The 17,622-nt window shown below is 45.7% G+C and overlaps 1 protein-coding gene across 3 annotated transcripts in view; it reads left to right on the forward strand.

Moving 5' to 3' along the window:
• The window catches only part of FARS2 (phenylalanyl-tRNA synthetase 2, mitochondrial), a 511,397-nt gene extending 494,237 nt beyond the window's left edge, over window positions 1–17,160 (forward strand). For all 3 annotated transcript variants that reach the window (XM_007973794.3, XM_007973796.3, XM_007973793.3), the window contains exon 7: window positions 16,868–17,160. In XM_007973794.3, the coding sequence (XP_007971985.1) occupies window positions 16,868–17,006 (139 nt within the window). In that variant the 3' untranslated portion in view covers window positions 17,007–17,160. The remainder of the gene's footprint in view (window positions 1–16,867) is intronic.
• The last annotated feature ends 462 nt before the right edge of the window (window positions 17,161–17,622 follow it).

Raw genomic sequence — 17,622 nt, forward strand, 5'->3', positions numbered from 1 at the left:
ACAGTCTTACCGGAGAGTAAACTTAGTTTCCATAGGTTGTGATCTGAACCATCATGTTATTGTTGCTAGCTTCTCACATCCACTTCCTTTTTGAGTTCATTATTCTTTTTCCTGAAATATACCCTTCTTAGGTCTTTCTTCAAAGGTATGTGAGTTGCAGACCTTTTCATTGTGTCTCACTTCATCAGAAAATGTTTTTATTTTGCCATTATTCTAAAATCACAGCTTAGCTGGGTATAATTGATATAGGTGGACACTTTCTTGGTATTATTCCATTAGCTCCTAAACTCTTTGTAGCTACTGAGAAAGCTATTTCTTTGTGGTTGCTTTGTAAGTCCTGTTTTTCTTCTCTAGTTATTTCCAAGGTCATCTCTTCATCTTGGGTATTCTGCAGTTTCATTACAATGTGACTAATACAGATTTTTAAAATTTAACCCCATTCAGGACTTACTGTGTTTCCTGAGTCTGAAGAGTTCATTAATTCTGGAAACCTCTCAGTCATTGTCTCTTTAGATATTGCCTCTTTGTTCTCTCTACATTTTTCTAATATTCATATTGTATCCTACATGTTTCTTAACCTGTTTTATGTTTTCCATTTCTGTCCTTCTCTCTACTGTATTCCAAACAGTTCCTCAGAGTTGTCTTCCAGTTTACTCATTCTCCATTCAGCTGTGTCTAATCTGTCATTGAACTCTGTGATGCATTTTTAAATTATATTTTCATTTCCATACATTTTTATGTGTCTTTTTTTTAATTATACTTTAAGTTCTGGGGTACATGTGCAGAATGTGCAGTTTTGTTACGTAGGTATACATATGCCATGGTGGTTTGCTGCACCCATCAACCTGTCATCTATATTAGGTATTTCTCCTAATGCTATCCTTCCCCTAGCCCCCCAACCCCCAGCAGGCCCTGGTGTGTGATGTTCCCCTCCCTGTGTCCATGTGTTCTCATTGTTCATCTCCCATTTATGAGTGAGAACATGCAGTGTTTAGTTTTCTGTTCTTGTGTTAGTTTGCTGAGAATGATACTTTCCAGCTTCATCCGTGTCCCTGCTATTCTTTCTTCATTATGCTCTTTCATGTGGTTCTTTCATGTCTTTAAGCATTTTAAACATTCTTAAATGTTTAAATTCATTTTCAATCATTTAAATACTTTTTAGATTGTTCTTATATTTGAAATCGTTGGGACACTGATCCTTCTGTCTTTTATGTTTAGCACATAATGGGTTATTTCTTCATGTGTTCTGTAATTTGGGGCCTTGAGGTTATGTTCATTGGAGCATATCCTGAGACAATCCCCTGTGGCCAGCCTTTTCCTCAGTGCTGTTTCTGCATTTTCTTCTGCCAGCTCTTCAAGGGTTAGCACTTTCCCAAGACCAGTGTTTTGTTAATTTCTCAGCTTTAGGATCTGAGGTATTGTACACTTTGAACTCTAAATCCACGTAAGACACAGACCTGGAATTTTAACTTTCAGGGTAAGCTTCTTCTCCGTGTTCTTCACATCCAGATAGAGACAAGATTCCTTTTTGCCAATCTGTTCCAAGGATATGTTTTGTTTTGTTTTGTTTTGTTTTCCTTAGTCTGCTGTTACATCAAGGGTGGCAACCATTTAGGATACCCACACTGGGCAGGAATCTCAGTTCCCACTTCTTGGTTCACGTGGGCCAAAGCCTTCATTCTCAGGTGAAGGTTAAAATCTAAGCTCTAGGTCACAATAATGGATACTGTCTTTGCTCCAGGTAGCTGCAGCATTGGGCACTTACCGCTGTGGTTTGTGTTATTTACTTTTTGCATCTGGAAATTTTTTTCCCTTGCTTTCTTCTTATCTCCTCAGCTACCTACTTTTTTTAGAAAGTCACTGCTCTTACATATGGTATTAGTTCATTCTCACACTGCTATAAAGAACTACCCGAGACTGGGTAATTTATGAAGAAAAGAGGTTTAATTGACTCACAGTTCTGCAGGCTGTACAGGAAGCATGGCCAGGAGGCCTCAGGACACTTACAATCATGGTGGAAGGGGAAGCAAACATGCCTTACCATGGCAGAACATGAGAGAGAGAGAGAGCAAGGGGGGAAGCACTACACACTTTCAAACAACCAAATCTCATGAGAACTCACTATCACAAGATCAGCAAGGGAGAAATTTGTTCCCATGATCCAGTCACCTCCCATCAGATCCCTCCCCCAACACTGGGGCTTTACAATTCAACATGAGATTTAAGTGGGGACACAGAGTCAAAAAAGAATCATATTAATGTTATTCAGCACATCTAGGTATATGTAGCAGTAGAATCTTTATTTTCTCTTATTCTGCATCACTCTAGAACCTTCTAAGTCATACTATCTTATGATAAACTAACTGTCATACATAGGAAAAATTGTGGTAGAGAAAGAGACAGACATACTCTTTGATCATGTGTTTTAGCAATCTGTCCAAAATGCACACTCTGCCCAACCTGTGCTCATTTATTTGCCTAGTAAAAAATTCAGCATGAAGCAACGGGGCCTAAAAATGTTTGTCCACATCAATAGCTTCTTCAAGGCATGACAGTGTTTCACAGTCCCCCCAAGCCCATAACTGAAGTCTCTTGACATTTTGCCTTTGAAATTAACCCATGGGCAGTCTTATTAAATTCTCCCTAAGCATTCATAATAGACAGACTTCAAGTTGAAAAAGTTGATTATGTTTCTCTCCAGTGCACTAGAAATGTAAGCCTGACATCTTTTTTTTTTCTTTGAAGTAAGACAATACCAAGAATAGAACACTTCTTTTCACAAAATTTGGAAATGGACAACTGCAACTCAATATGATTTTGAAAGAGTTTATTGACTCTGACTTTTACTTTATTAGTACTTACTTGTTCCAAGTTGCTGACAATGCTTCACTCTGATGGCTTCAATTTTTCCTAACTGAGGGAGTAGTTAGGAGCAAATAGCATCATTTCTGTTTTATTGAGACCTGGAGAGTCCATAGATTTATCCAAGTAGCAAAGATAGCCAGACCTCCAAAAAGACTGTGCACTTGAACCCAACCCAACCCGCTTGCCCCAAGCAAAATTACTCTTTTGTGGAAGTATATTTTAAGGCTATTCCCTCAAGTTTCATCAAGGGATCAGCCTTATGAAACCTGCTGGTGCTTTGAGGTGGGATATAGCTGAGACGTTGGCCACAAACATCAGACGACGTTTTCTAGCCAGGATTACGAGCATAGCTTTGGAGGCAGCTGCGTGCCTAAATTGGAATCCCACCTCTGTCACCTATTATTTGGGTGCACCTCTGCAATAGGAGGTGACAGTGTCCGCCTCTCAGGGTGGCTGTTCCAATCACAGCCAGTGAGATCACATGGGTACAAGGGCTCTGGAAGCTGCATAACTTTATAATTGTTCATTGTCCCTATTGTTGCTGTGGTTACTATTAACAAAATGTCTTCAGTTTTACAAATACTGTGTGATGGCAAGACCCAGAGCTTTCTTTAGTTTTATGCATATTTGGAATTTAAAATTTGTTTTCATATAGAAGTGCATGGTTCTAGGATGAGTTTCCATCAGTTTGTCATGTTAGCTCTTCAGGTGAAGAGGTGGTATGGGATAGTCACGTTCTCCCTAGGAGGTAAAAATGAATCCACAAGACATGTAGCATAACTGTGATACAGCTATGAAATAGTAAGCACAAACATTCTAGCAACTTCTGAATTCAGACAAACACTGCACCCTCCATGTGGTCTATGGTGAAGGCCTGTAATGCAGCCAGTTCTTTTTTTTTTTTTTTTAAGAATTTTTATAGGCCCAATAATAAGCCACATCAGGAACTATATCTTATTACTTTATGGTTATGCCTTCTTTTAACATACATAGAATATTAATCAATTAGATTACTTTCTCTCACCAATTTTGGCTCTAAATGTTGCTGGACCATTTGCAAAAATGAAGTCTCCCTTTTATGGTGATAAATTTAGTCATTTATAATTATAAAGTGCCTTAAAAACCTATCTTCTCTCGATCACACCGTGAGACAGCTGGAATCCCCACTGTAAAACAGGATGCCTAGGCTTAGAGCCGTGAAGGGACTCGCACCAACTCTCTTCTCTTACAAGAGGAGCTCTAAGCTGAGAATCCAGTGTCTGACCTCCTCAGCCTGTTTGCTGCTTGTCTTGCTGCCTTTATGCTCTGCAGAGCAAGGATTTCTCTCTCCTTGAAAGAACGTGTTCCCCTAAATGAGTTCCCATCATATCTTCAACAAGTTTCACTTGGATCTGTAAATTCTGAGATGAGTTTGGGCAAATCACTGTCTCTGGAAGCTTCGCTTCCGGCTATTTTTAAAAAATGGAGTCGATTTAAAGTTGCCCCCTGAGCCTTAGGGGTTCTGAGGAGGTGATGGGGAGGGGCTGTGCTGAGTGGGGCGGAAGGCTAGTATGTGGGGTCCTCTTGCCCCTTCAGCCAGAGCAGCTTTGCTTTGAGCTGTGCCTCATACAGTGTAATTTAGGGGATACAAATAGGAAGGGCAGAGAGATTGGGGTTCTGTTTCATCCAAAAACAAAAAAGATCCCAGCCAGGAGGCCCTGAGATGGTGGTGCTCCGAACTGAGCTTCACCAGGCTTCCCTGCCTGATGAGACATGCAGAACTGTTTTCTCCTTATTATAGATGAGAAAACCCGTATGTAGAGAAGGTAAACGATCTATCTAGATCCTATAGCTCAGAAGAAGGAGAATGGGAATTTAAACTCAGATCACAGGGCCTTTATATGTGCCGTCCCCTCTGTCTGGGACTGCCCGCCACCTGCTCTCACTTTCTTTCACCCCATCGGTTCCTACGCTCTGTCGGGCCTTAGCTTGTTGGTCCTTCCACAGGGAACCTTCCTTGACCTTTAATAGCCCTTTTGTGTGGCCTCATGGCACCATGTACCTTCCCTCCATAACCTTTGGCACACTGTAATTTACATTTCTTTGTAATTCTTTCATGCCTATCTCCTATGCTAGACTGTGGAATCTACAAGTCACGTCTTGTTTGTTTTGTTTTGTTTTATTCCATTAGGTCCTCAGTACCCAGCAGCATACATGGCGTATGGTGGGTGGTCGGCATTCATTTGCTGAACGAATAAATGAATTGGGTGGATGCATGAATGGGGGCAGTGATGTTAAACATCATATGTGCTGCCTCCAGGGTCCCTTTCCAGTCTGACCACCAGTGGTCCTGGCGTTTCCTAGCCAAGGCTGTCATGCGTTTTCCTGCCAAAAGTGAGTAGAGGAGTTTGAAGGGCTGTCATGGGGGAGAAGGACTGGAGTGAATCCAGGGCCAATGAGGAGAGACACAGGACACACTCGTCAGCTCAGTATACGGGGAGCCCGCACTGTCAGAGCATAGAATGGGCTGCCCCACGAGGGATCCAACATAAGGCCTGCCAGAAAGAGCTCAAGCATGGACCAGAAGACCCTTCTGGTGCCTTACCTTTGAGTCTGTGATTTCATGAACATTACTTGTATGATGAATCTTTAATCAGGATATCACTGCTATATTCCAGCCTAGAATATTATAGATGGAGGAGGTGCATCCTGCCAGCCAAATCCCTGTTTTGCCCCTCTTCCCTTCAATCTCTCACTGTTTGTCAAGAGATGATGCAATTAATTAGAGCCAGAGTTCCCCTCAAAGGTATTTGCAGAATAACAGTGTCATTGGAAATGTATACAAATTTCTCTTTACCGATGTGTAATTCCTTCGTAATTAACTGACACTGAGTCTTAAAGTAATTAACCTATTTCTTCCATTAGTCACTGAAGAAATAAAAGTTTTACAACATAACACAGTCATAGGTAATTCTACTCATGAATAATGGGGGTTGAGGGTGATGCTGCAGTGAACTCCTTGGATAGGTGGCTCTTAATACCGTATGGGTGACATGGCAAACTCATGTCCTCTGCCTGTCCTTTCTGACCTCCAACTTGTTTATGGTCCATGCCATTCCTTTAACATCTCAGTGTTTCTCTGTTATTTGCCAGGAATGAGACCTGAGGTGAACAGGAGGCTAGCCTCTGTATGCAGTGAGGCCACTCAGAGCAAGGTCATCCCAGCCTCTCAGAGGAGGCTTTTCAGGACCTGATCCTGGGCCCAGTTGTTCCTGTTGCTTACGTAATGATGGATTTTTGGCTGGGCCTTCTCAAACAGAAATATAAGGCCCTCTTCTGTGACCCCACCCTCCCTGCAGCATCCCACCCGATTTCTGCCCTCCACCCTCTGAACACGCAGACCAGCTGCTCTCAACTGTTTGCTGCTCCTTGGACTGGTCTGTGCAGGCTCACAGTTCTCTCTGTGCCCTCTGCAGAAAGGGCTTTTCCTCTGTACCACTTCACCCCGTGCCAAAGTCATGTCCCATCCTTTCATCCCCAGGTCACTTGGCGCCAGTCTGTGAAACTGCTCTGATCGCTCCTGGGCAGGGCGAACCACTTTGTGGACTTGCCATGGCCAAAGCCAGCTTCCTACGGTGATTGTACACAGCCTGTCCTCTTTCAGTAGGTCATGCGCCCTCTGAAGAGGTCCGCATTGGGCCATTTGTACCTGGAACATATACTCAGCAAATCTTTGTTGAAATGGAAGGCAAAGTAATACAATGAATGCCCCTTGCCACCAGTACCTCTGGTGACATTTTGCCAACTGGACTGCACTCTCTCCCCACCTGTTAAAATTCTACTTGTGCTTTAACATCTAAACCTAATCTCATCTCCTCTGCCAGTCTTGGCTGACCTCCAGGTTGTCTATGGTCCATGCCATTTATTTAACATTTAGTATTGATAGTTTCATCCTGTTGACTGTCTTTTCAGGTATGAATGTCTCATGGACCCCAAGTGGATTGTAATATAGCCTAATCCTTCTTTCTGTAACTTTGAGATATGTGTTCCCCTCACACTACCACTGTGTCATGCACAGAACAGCCACTCCATGAATATTTATCGATTGATCAAGCAGTTCGTTTGCCTGTTTGTGTCTCCTGCAGTGTCCACCTCAGCACAGAACAAATAAGTGCTGATCAGTTGCTTGAGCTGGAAACGCAGCATTTCACCTGACACAGGGCTTATCTTCTGTAACCTGACTCCGCCGCCAAAGTGTCGACACGACTGGGAGGCTGCCTTGTAACAGTACACGGTTAAAGTTGGCTCTGTTGACTTTGGCTCTGCAGACTAAGCCAGAGAGAAAAATAAAATCTCTTCCAAATTTTCCACACAAACGAAAAGCACAGGGCTTTGGAAATCCGTGTAAAATGAGACATTGCTTCTTGTTAGAAATGTAAAAAGATGGTTTCGAAGATAATGGAATCGTTGAAAAGAATGTGTTAAATATGGCCCGACTCTGCCATAGCATTCTGAGTGGAGGATCTAAAAAAAATAAAAAATAAAAATAAAAAAAGTCATTTGTATACAAGGCAAGATATCTTCGTTGCTAAGCTAATGAAATCATGAAGATGCTCCATCGGGGAGGGCAGAAGCCAGTCACATGAGACCCATTGCAGCCCCCTGCTGTGTGCACACCAGTGAGCTGTTGCCTGTTTTGTTTTGCTTTTCAGTATAATGTGGGTTCCCACCTTGCATTTCTGGTAATAATCACTGGACATCATGGGTTCATGGTTCATCTGTGTCGTAGCCAGCGTCATATCAGTGATCCATCTGTACAGACGAGGAGGTTGAAGCTCGGATGATTTGTCTAAGGTCATTCAGGTCTTTCTGTGTGGGCCAAAGTAGAGGGCGCTATAGCCTTCAGCTACCTGAATGATAATACCAATTGTTAACTGTTAACCTGAACAACACTTAACACTTTACCTATACATTTTTTTCATTCAGTTCCTTCAAAAGCTCTTGGCAGTTCATGATCTATATTCTAGAAGGAGAACCTGGACTAGAAATTAAGAACCAGCCCAGGACTCTGTAACTGAGAAGCGGCAAAGCTAGGCGCGTCTGCATCCCAAGCCTCTCTGTGAGAGATTCCGTTAGATTTCCCCAGAGCAGTTATTTTCATATACACATGCGTGCAAGGACCAAGGAGCTCGGCCACATCCCCCAGGAGGTGCTTGGCAGGAGACACTCACTGGGAAGCACCAGGAGAAGTCACAGGGAGTGATGGGAATAAAAACCTGGGGGTGTTTTGAAACATCCCTGAGGACTTGGCGAGTATTTGATGTTAAAAAGCATTTCTTGCCTGCAAAACGCATGTCTCTAAGGAACTCTTACGTTGCCGACATGTGCTGGCTAGGAGCTGGGCCCGGCGGGGGAGGCCCTCTCTCTCTCTCTCTCTCTTTCTCTCTCTCTCTGTCTCTCTGCCTCTGGCCCTGCCTCCATCAAGGCCTGGATTGGAGTTGTCTTTCCCAAGGCAGTAACTGTCAGAGGAACCATCTGGACTGGTTTCTTGTGACTGACTCCGAGGAACAGAAATCCCTCTGGGAGGAAATCACAGGCACAGCAGCAGCAGCAGCAGCAGGGAGCGGCAACGATGGTGTTTGCTGGCTGGGAGCTGGGGGAGGCACCACTCAGAATGGCCCCACAGGAGCATCAGGCCCAGGACAGGCCCTCTGAGAACGAGGAGGAGAACCTCCTCTGGGGAGTGCGTGGATGGTATTTGCGAAATAACAAAGGGAATAGATGGAGGGGCTGAAGAAGCGTCCAGAGCACTGTTACTGCTGGAGCCCCGTGGTCTGCACGACTTTCTCAGTGGGCCCTGCCAGGCTGCACTCCGCCCTCATTAGGCCAGCATGCTTCCCGCTGGCTCTCATTGCTCGTATCACGGACCCATCCTAGCCTTGCCCTTTCTTCCTGTGCAGGCTCTGGGAATGCTGGAGTTTTGCTTGAGCCTAGGAGTTTGAGATTAGCCTGGGCAACATAGCGAGACCCTGTCTCTACAAAAAATTAACCAGGCGTGGCGGTGCACGCCTGTGGTCCCAGCTATTCGGGAGGCTGAGGTGGAAGGATCGCTTGAGCCCAGAAGGTCGAGGCTGCAGTGAGCCGTGATTGTGTCACAGTGCCACTGCACTCCAGCCTGGGTGACAGAGCAAGACCATGTCTCAAATAAATAAATACATAAAAATAAAAGGATCTCTTCTGTCTTCTGAGGTGACTCCTGGGATTCTAGAGCCAGAAGGAGCCTCAGAGCCCATTTATTCCACCCCTGTCATTGGGGGCAAAAATGAGGCCAGTAGAGGTTAAATGACTCACCCAAACTCACACAGTCATCATGGGAGCCTGGGCTGGTGCCCGGGCCTCCTGCCTCCCAGGCCTGTGTTCTCTTCTTGCATTAAGCCCGGAGCAGTTCTTTAGGAAAGCCTTATAGAGTCATCAGACCCTAAGTCTCATGATCAGAATTTCATCCTCTTTTCCCTTTTGTTTTTTGTTTTTGTTTTTTTTTAAACATAGGGAAGGTAAAGGGGGAAAATGATTTACTTAGTTTCCAGACCACTTATTTAAATCCTGCCCAATCTGACTTCCACTCTTCACTTCACTGATGCAGCCAAAGCTAACAAATGCATTCATGCTCCATGGGAAGGAATCTCTTCCCATCCTCAGTCCAAAGTCAGAGTCCAAACCCAGACGAGGGTAAAAGAAACAGAGAAGAAATACAAGTCCCTCACCCCCACAGTTTCATTCCACTCTCCAGTAAACCACAGGAGTAAAGGAGGAAGATGGGGCGGATGCGTAGGTGTTCAGCGCCTACTCTGGGTGGCTGGCTCTGTATTAATACTCTCCGTGCCCCCTCATTCAGCCTTCACAAACCCTGGAAAGCAAGTTTTGTTCGCCTCACCCTGCAGATGGAGTTATTGAGGCAAGAAGGGTGATGTAAAGTGCCCAGAGTCGCACAGATAGCAAAGGGCAGAGTGGCAATTAGAACCCAGTTTCTCTAGCTACAAACTCTGGTTCTCCACTCCACCATGCCCATTCAGTTCTATATTTTCAGGAGAGGCCATGGAACTTGTCCTTACTTCCTCCTCCTCCTCCTCCTGCCATACTGTGCCTCTTGCCCGAGTCCAGCCCCACCCACTAAAGCGTTGCGTGTATTGACCCTCACAGCCATGCACGGTGCCTCTGACGTGGGCAGCTCCAGACTGAGCTTCTGCATCAGAAAAGCAGGAGACAGATGAGGAGTGAGCCGGGGAAACCCAGTGTTTGTTACTCTGAAAATGGAAGCTGCCCCGTGACAGCATCTTCTCTCCTGTTGAGTAATCCCTGCGTGAATAGATGGCAGCTGCAGTGACTGCTGGTCGTATGTGATCTATTCTGGGAGGTGGCGAGCGCATCATCCAAGAACATGAAGTCGCTGCTCTGTCACAGATGGAGAAGCAGACTATTGTGGATGTTGCAGGAGCTGGGATTTGGCTGGATCCCCTGGAAAGGTTTTATTTTGAGTTCAGAGCCTGTTTGGTTGCCAGGGTAAACCAAGGGGTTGTATGATAGAGGAATTCCAACCCTCGCTAACACTCTGACCCCTTGTGCCAGCTTTCCAGTAAGGCTTGAGAGCCCTGAGCTCTTTGGAAAATCTCCTCTTGGCACACTTTGAACTGGAGAGCAGTGACGCTCTTGGCAGTACTTTTGGTACTTGTTAGTTGTATCACTTAAGTTGATCAGGAAAAAAAAAAAAAACAACATTTATAGTTTTGAGAATGCTTCACCGATCCAGCCTTGACTATACTGAGCACCTGGATATCCTTGTCTTTGGTCCAAGGGCTCTGGTAGGAGGCAGCATCAAAATACGCCATCCCCTCGGTGGTGTTGCATTCTGCCGTCCAGCCCAGCTCTCCCATCGGCCCACACGGGGCTGCCCCTCTGGCCCTGGCTCTCGGCTTCCACACAAGCAGCTACTCTTGTACAGGATGGTAAAGTTAGGTGGCAGTCACACTGGAGCAGGGACCAGGATCCAAGTGAAAGTAAGGTTCAGGATGAGTTTGAGTCATGTCTCCAGCTTCCAGAGCCAGGCTGAATCTCTCAGAAGGGGAGCTGATGGGCGGCAGTGGGAGAGTGGAAGAGGTGGGCCCTGGGCGCAGCATGTACCATGGCATCGTTCATCACCTGCCAATGGCAGGGAGCGTGGGCTGTCTTATATTCTGTTTGCCACCCTCAAGAGGTAAGCTCCTAGCAGGCAGGATAATCTGAAGCCCTCTGGTGCGCCCTGTAGTGCCGCACTGTACTAGACAAACCGTGCATGGCAGTGTTCTCGGGGAGGTGGGAAAAATCATGTACTGAAGAGCAAATCTCAGGAGAACATGAGGTTCCACGTGGTGTGAGATGTGGCTGACTTCACTGCCAAGCAAGTACCAACCCCTCCTGCTGTCATGGGCGTACTCGGGGACGGTCCTCTGCTCAGCCGGCTCCTGGGTTGCTGCAGGACCTCAGCAGGCTACTAACTCCCGGATGTGAGCTGGTTGAGGGCAGATACTGGATCCCCTTCATGTGCTTATCTTTGTCCAGCTCAGTGGCTGGAACATGGTGTTTGTTGAATAACTAAAGAAATCTATGAATAAACTGGTGACAATCAAAGCCCCGGAGGTTCAAACATTCTAAGATTCCTATACCAAAATCTTTCAGAAATTCAAACTCTATCCAGTGACCAACTCATCTTAGCCAATACCCCAATGCAATGAAATGGTAGCACCAAAAAAAATTTTTTTAGAATCTCTCTTCAAACTCCTTTTAATGGAATTTGACCTCTCAGACTCAGTCATGGGCAATCTCCTTTACTTTGCCTATGAGTAGAAGCTGTGAAGTACATAAAAGGGAACTTTTATTTGCCTCTAAAACTCCAGGTAGTCAGCGCAGCCTGTTCTCTCCTTTCGGGGCAGGTTTCTTGTCCTGATGAGTGTACCTGCATGAGTTGGGAGAGGGCAGTGGCAACCTCGTGGTGCCCACCCTGGCCCCATGCTCTTACCCTTCCTTTCTTACCCTTGCAGCCCTCTCATTTTCCCAGCCAGCTGTCTGGTTTCCCAGACCACCTCTTAATGCCCCTTTAAGCAGGAAAGACATTAAAGCATCTGTGCCCCAGGCACAGCCCCCCCCCACTCACAGTCATTCTTCCTCTCCAGCTGTGCCCTCTGTTGTTGGTGGAAGGGCAGAACCAGAGAGGAGCATGGGCTCATTCCGTCTTTTTTTTAACAGCACAATTAAAAGAAATTACTCTTCTCCATAACTTGCAAACTTTGTCACTTCTTAGAGGCTGTTGGGATTAAAGGAAGAGGGTGATAGTTAAGAGCTGGGCTCTGAAAGCAGATTTCCTAGTTTTTATTATTTTAATTGAGGAAAATTTTACATAACATTAACCATTTTTTAAAGCGTACAATTCAGTGGTATTTAGTATAAGAACAGTGTTGTGCAACCATCACCTCTATCTAGTTTCAAACTATGTCATCACCCCGAAGGAAAACCATATCCCTGTGAGGCAGTCTCTCCCTACAACCCCTGGTAACCATCAGTCTGCCTTCTATCTCTGTAGATTCCCGTTTTCTGGGTGTCTTCTATAAATGGAATTGTATAATATGTGCTCCATTGCATCTGGCTTTCTTCACTTCCGTTCTTGAGGTTCATCCACATTCCATCTAGTGTCCATCCCTGTATCAGCACTTCATTCCTTTTTATGGCTAAATAATATTCCATTGTGTGGATATACCACATTTTGTTAATCCATCCAAAAAAAATTGTTTTTTCAGACTGAGTCACACTCTGTTGCCCAGGCTGGAGCGCAGTGGAGCGATCTCCGCTCACTGCAACCTCCACCTCCAGGATTCAAGCGATTCTCGTGCCTCAGCCCCCCAAGTAGCTGGAATTACAGGTGCCCTCCACCACACCTGGCTAATTTTTGTATTTTTAGTAGAGTTGGGGTTTCACCATGTTGGCCAGGCTGGTCTCGAACTCCTGACCTCAAGTGATCCACCCATCTCGGCCTCCCAAAGTGCTGAGATTACAGGCGTGAGCCACCGTGCCCGGCCAATCCATACAGATATTAATGGACATTTTCATCTTTTGGCAGTTGTCAATAATACTGCTATGAACGTTCTTGGACAGGTTTTTGTTTCAACACATGCTGTCAGTTCTCTAGGATATATTCCTAGGAGTAGAATTGCTGGATTATATGGTAATTCTGTGTTGAACTTTTTGAGGAACCACCATACTGTGGCTTGTACATTCCCACCAGATTGCTTAGCTTTGAATCCAGCCCTGCCACTTACTTATTAGCTGTGTGAGCATCGGTAAGTTACTTATGCTCTTTGTGCCTCAGTTTCCTCATCTGTATAATGGGTCAGTAATGCTGTTTACTCAATGAGGTTGTGATACTTAAAAGAGGTAGTGTACGTGAATGCCTCAGAACAGTACCTGGTACACAAAACTGCTGCATAAATGTTAGCTGTTGCTGCTGCTGCTGTGACTGAGAGACAGTGTAGGTCACGGCAGATGGAAGACTGAAAAGCTTTTGGTCTAAAAGAGACTGCATTGGGTGATGTAAAAGAACCAGCAGAAGTAGAGTCCAGACACTTGGAGTTGGTTGCTGAGGACATCTTTCACTTGAGGAATCAGTTTTCTTTCCGATTCACTGATGAGCTCCGAGAATCTTCAGCTCCGTGTGCCTGTGGCTTTCCTGGGGAAACTACTCTTCAAGAATGAGGGACCGGGATCCTCCACTCCTGACCACCTTCCAGCTCCATTCTCTCAGCTCTCCAACATGACAAAGGAAGACAGGAGTATGTCCTGTCATCTGAAAGCTACACACAGAAGTTTCTAGAAAATAAAAGGAAGCCTTCTCTGTCATCATTCATGTTAGGAAAAGGCAAATCTGGTTGATTTTCACTTGACTCTATTGAATTCAACAGAATCACCAAACAAACATTCTGCTAAATAGTATTTCTCTCATGTCTATGTATTATGAGAATTTATCTCATAATCCATGTATTTATGAATCATTTACACCTAACTCATCAAAATCCTCTGTATAAGCTATTTGAATCCCAAGTATCCTTATAGAGGCCTTTTTCTGAGCACATAGAAATAGGAAAACAGATTTTTCCCCGTCCATCTTCAATTGGCAATAACTTTTAGAGGTGCCGTATTACCACCTCTTCTGCTAGGAGGAACCAGAGTGAACCAGTGAAAAAATACAATGTGATAACAGTTGCCACAATGATACTTTCACCTCACACCCAATTAGCACTTTATAATTTGCAGAGCCCTGTCAATTTCTAAACAGGCCCTGATTTCTCCATGTCTTCTCCAGTACTTGTTATTTTCCTTTTGTTTTTAAAATGGGCATCCTAATGGGCCTGAAGTGGTATCTCATGGTGGTTTTGATTTGCATTTCCCTGATGGCTGAAGTTGAACATTTTTTCATGTGCTTGTTGGCCATTTGTTTATCTTTGCAGAAATGTCTATTCAAATCTTTTGTACTTTTTTTACTGTGTTGTTGGCTATTTTACTGTTGAGTTGTAAGAGTTCTTTGTATGTTCTGGATACAAATCCCTTATCAGGTATATGACTTGCAAATATCTTCTCCCATTCTGTGTGTTCCTTTTTCACCTTCTTGATGCCTTGAATTAAGAAAATGTCTAATTTTGATGAATTCCAGGTTTATCATTTTTTTTTTATTTTTTCACCTGTGCTTTTGGTGTCATCTAAGGAGGTTTTGCCTATGTGGTCATGAAGATTTACTCATCTGTTTTCTTCTAAGGATGATATAGTTTCAGCTCTTATATTGAGATATATAATTTTGAGTTAGTCTGTGTGTGTTGTGTGAGGTAGGGATTCAACTTCATTCTTTTGCATGTGGATATCCCGTTGTCTCAGTACCAATTGTTGAAAAGACATTCCTGCCTTGAATAGTCTTGGTACCCTTGTCAAAAAACAAGTAACTGTAAATGGAACAATTGTAGTTTGAACGGAATGGGTCAGCACTTGGTGGCAGCCAGGGTCTTGGCTATGTGGTTTCATAAGCTCCCACTCCTGGAGAGCCTCTGTTTTCCTCTCAGAGCCAGGTTTTATGTCTCGCTGCATTTTGGTGCCTGAAAGGCTTAGGTGGGCATGGTACCTGGAGTACTCTTGTTAGGAGCAGAGAGTGAGGAGAAAAGAGGACTCTACTTTGTGGGAGGTCCTTGGGGCACTTTGAGCAGCAGTGCCTCCCCCAGGAGTCAGGGTCCCCACCCCAGAGGAATGTCCACAGAGCAGAGCCATTGGCCTGAGCTGGACTGAAAGAGAAGGAGCCAGGTGGGGAGAGGATTTGATTTCTCCCTTTGTCTAAAGCAGGCAGCCGACACGGGGTGAGGGAATGGGGCAGGCCTCCATGTGCTATCGGAAATCCCCAGGAAGTCCCTAAAGAAAACTTCCTCCCCTAGCCCAGCTTGCCTATCGCAGCCCCTCAGTGGTAACTTCCTCCTGTGGCTTGATCCAAACGGGGGCTGCATACTTGGCTGAAATGCACATAACCCTGTGAGGCACAGTGTAGCAGCTTATCCTCCCTGAAAGTGGAAGGACAACAGCAGGACAAAGATGACCAAGCCAGAGTGGGGGAGAGGGGAGGAGACACTGGAAGGGGAGGTGAAGGGGCAGACTAGGGAGACCAGGACCAAGGCAGACTCTCACGCACCAGGCATATTCTGCCCAGCCAAGGGCTCTGGCATTCAGATGAGGGAGAGGGAGAGGAAAGAGGAGAGAACCCAGTGAGAGCAATCCATGAAGCGTCAGGAGGCCCCTGGAAGCAAAGGCTCTGGACTCAGGTGGCATCAATGGGACTACCAGTTTCCAGTGATTATATGGGAGTGGCCCAGGTGCCAGCTCCACCAGAAGCCCATTTGTTCAAGACCCTGGTATTACCGAAGGCCCAGCCCTGTCTCACCTGCCAGAAAGCACATGGCGTCTCCCTGACTAGGCTAAGGGCTGCTTGACGGCATCATAAAAGGAATCTGCCTGGGAGCCCTCAGTTTGTTTCCATTTCCTCCCCCAAGGCCAAGAAGGGATTAGGTTGCCTCTGTTGTTGTTGTTGTTGTTGTTGTTGCTGCTGCTGCTGCTGCGGATGGGAAAAGAGGAATTTGTGTGGCTCTGAAGTTGACCAAGTCCCCTTATTGTATAGAAGAGAAATGTGAGCATTCAGAGATGGTGAGACCCTGTCAGACACCCAGCCACACAGCCAGTGAGAGGCAGGCTGGGGACAGGGCCAGGCCTGCTAGTTCATGGCCCAGGGGTCTTTCTCATGAGATCAACTGACCAGTGTGTCTTAGCACCTGCCATGCAAATAGAAGGCCCTACTGCTGTCCTCTCCATGTATTCCAGAATTACTCAGCTGTCAACACCTGTGTCGTAAAGGAGAGACTAAAGTAATTGTCTACACAGCACATACATGGCATATATGGCCTGTATGCTTCCTGGACTGCCAACAGGGGTGCTGAGAGAGTGAGTGCCTCAGCCTTGCCTCAAGCCTTGCTGATACTGCAGTGGGCCTCACAAACACAGTTACCTTCCATGACACGAAGGAGGCACACTTGGGTTGACCCCTGACCCTGTCTGCTTGTTAGAATCACGTGGGGAACCTGGGACAGGCTTAGAAGCCCAGGTCCCACCTCCCACCTGCTGAATCCAAATCTCCAGAGTGTGGCCTAGGAAATCAAATTTGTCAGCGTCCTTCCCAGGGGACTTTGATACATCCAGTCCAGTGGAAACCAGCAGCCTCCTTTAGTCAAGCTAATGCTTCCCTATCACCTTCTCCGCCTGTAAAAGATGCAGATGATTAGCGGTAAGTGATACCTGGATCCCAACCTCAGTTCTCCACGGCAGTTGGGGAGATCTGGCCAGGGCAAGCCACACTGCTCCTTCAGGCACAGCCTCGTTCATCCCGCACTCACCTGTGTTCTCTTCCTCTCTATAGGACGCACAAGACCAGCCACTGCTACCGCATCACCTACCGCCACATGGAACGGACTTTGTCCCAGAGAGAGGTCAGGCACATCCACCAGGCCTTGCAGGAGGCTGTAGTCCAGCGGTTGGGCGTGGAGGGCAGGTTCTGATGTCACCACTTCACCCAGGCTGCAGCCCTTTTGGGGCTCCAGGATTTGCTGAAAGAGAAAAAGATATGGTTTGTGAACTGGGGCATCAATCATCTTTTGATAAATGGATCAGTCTTAGGACTTTCACAAAATAAAAGATCACTCTTGAAAAGCTGTTGGCATAGCATTTGTCTTTTATTTGGGGAAAGGGGGAAGGTCTTTTCCTTTTCCTTTTAGAAGTGCTCTGCCCACTAGCATTGGTGCTCAGTATGGTTAATTGGTCCCTGGGTTCCATTAAGCACCAGGCATGATTTCTTGCCTGACAGGCTCTTCCACCCGTGTAATGAGTGAAGCCACACAGAGGGACATCAGAAATTCCAGATACAATACAGGAAGCTTTTTGAATCAGCTTTCATTCCTTCCTCCCTTCTCTTCTTTTTCAGTTTTGCAAAGGGCAGGCTTCAAAGAGGGCACTAATGAAATGCCAGCGCTCCCCTTGAATGTGAAGGGAGTTGCATCTTTGAGCCAGGGCAGGATATCTATTTGCTTTTCATAAACCCATGGCTTGGAGTCAGGCCTCTGGCCCCAGGACTTGGGCTTAGCTGCCTTCCGCCCCACTGGAGAGGAAGGAAAGGGG

Source organism: Chlorocebus sabaeus, chromosome 17, assembly GCF_047675955.1.
Source record: "Chlorocebus sabaeus isolate Y175 chromosome 17, mChlSab1.0.hap1, whole genome shotgun sequence".
Taxonomy (NCBI): domain Eukaryota; kingdom Metazoa; phylum Chordata; class Mammalia; order Primates; family Cercopithecidae; genus Chlorocebus; species Chlorocebus sabaeus.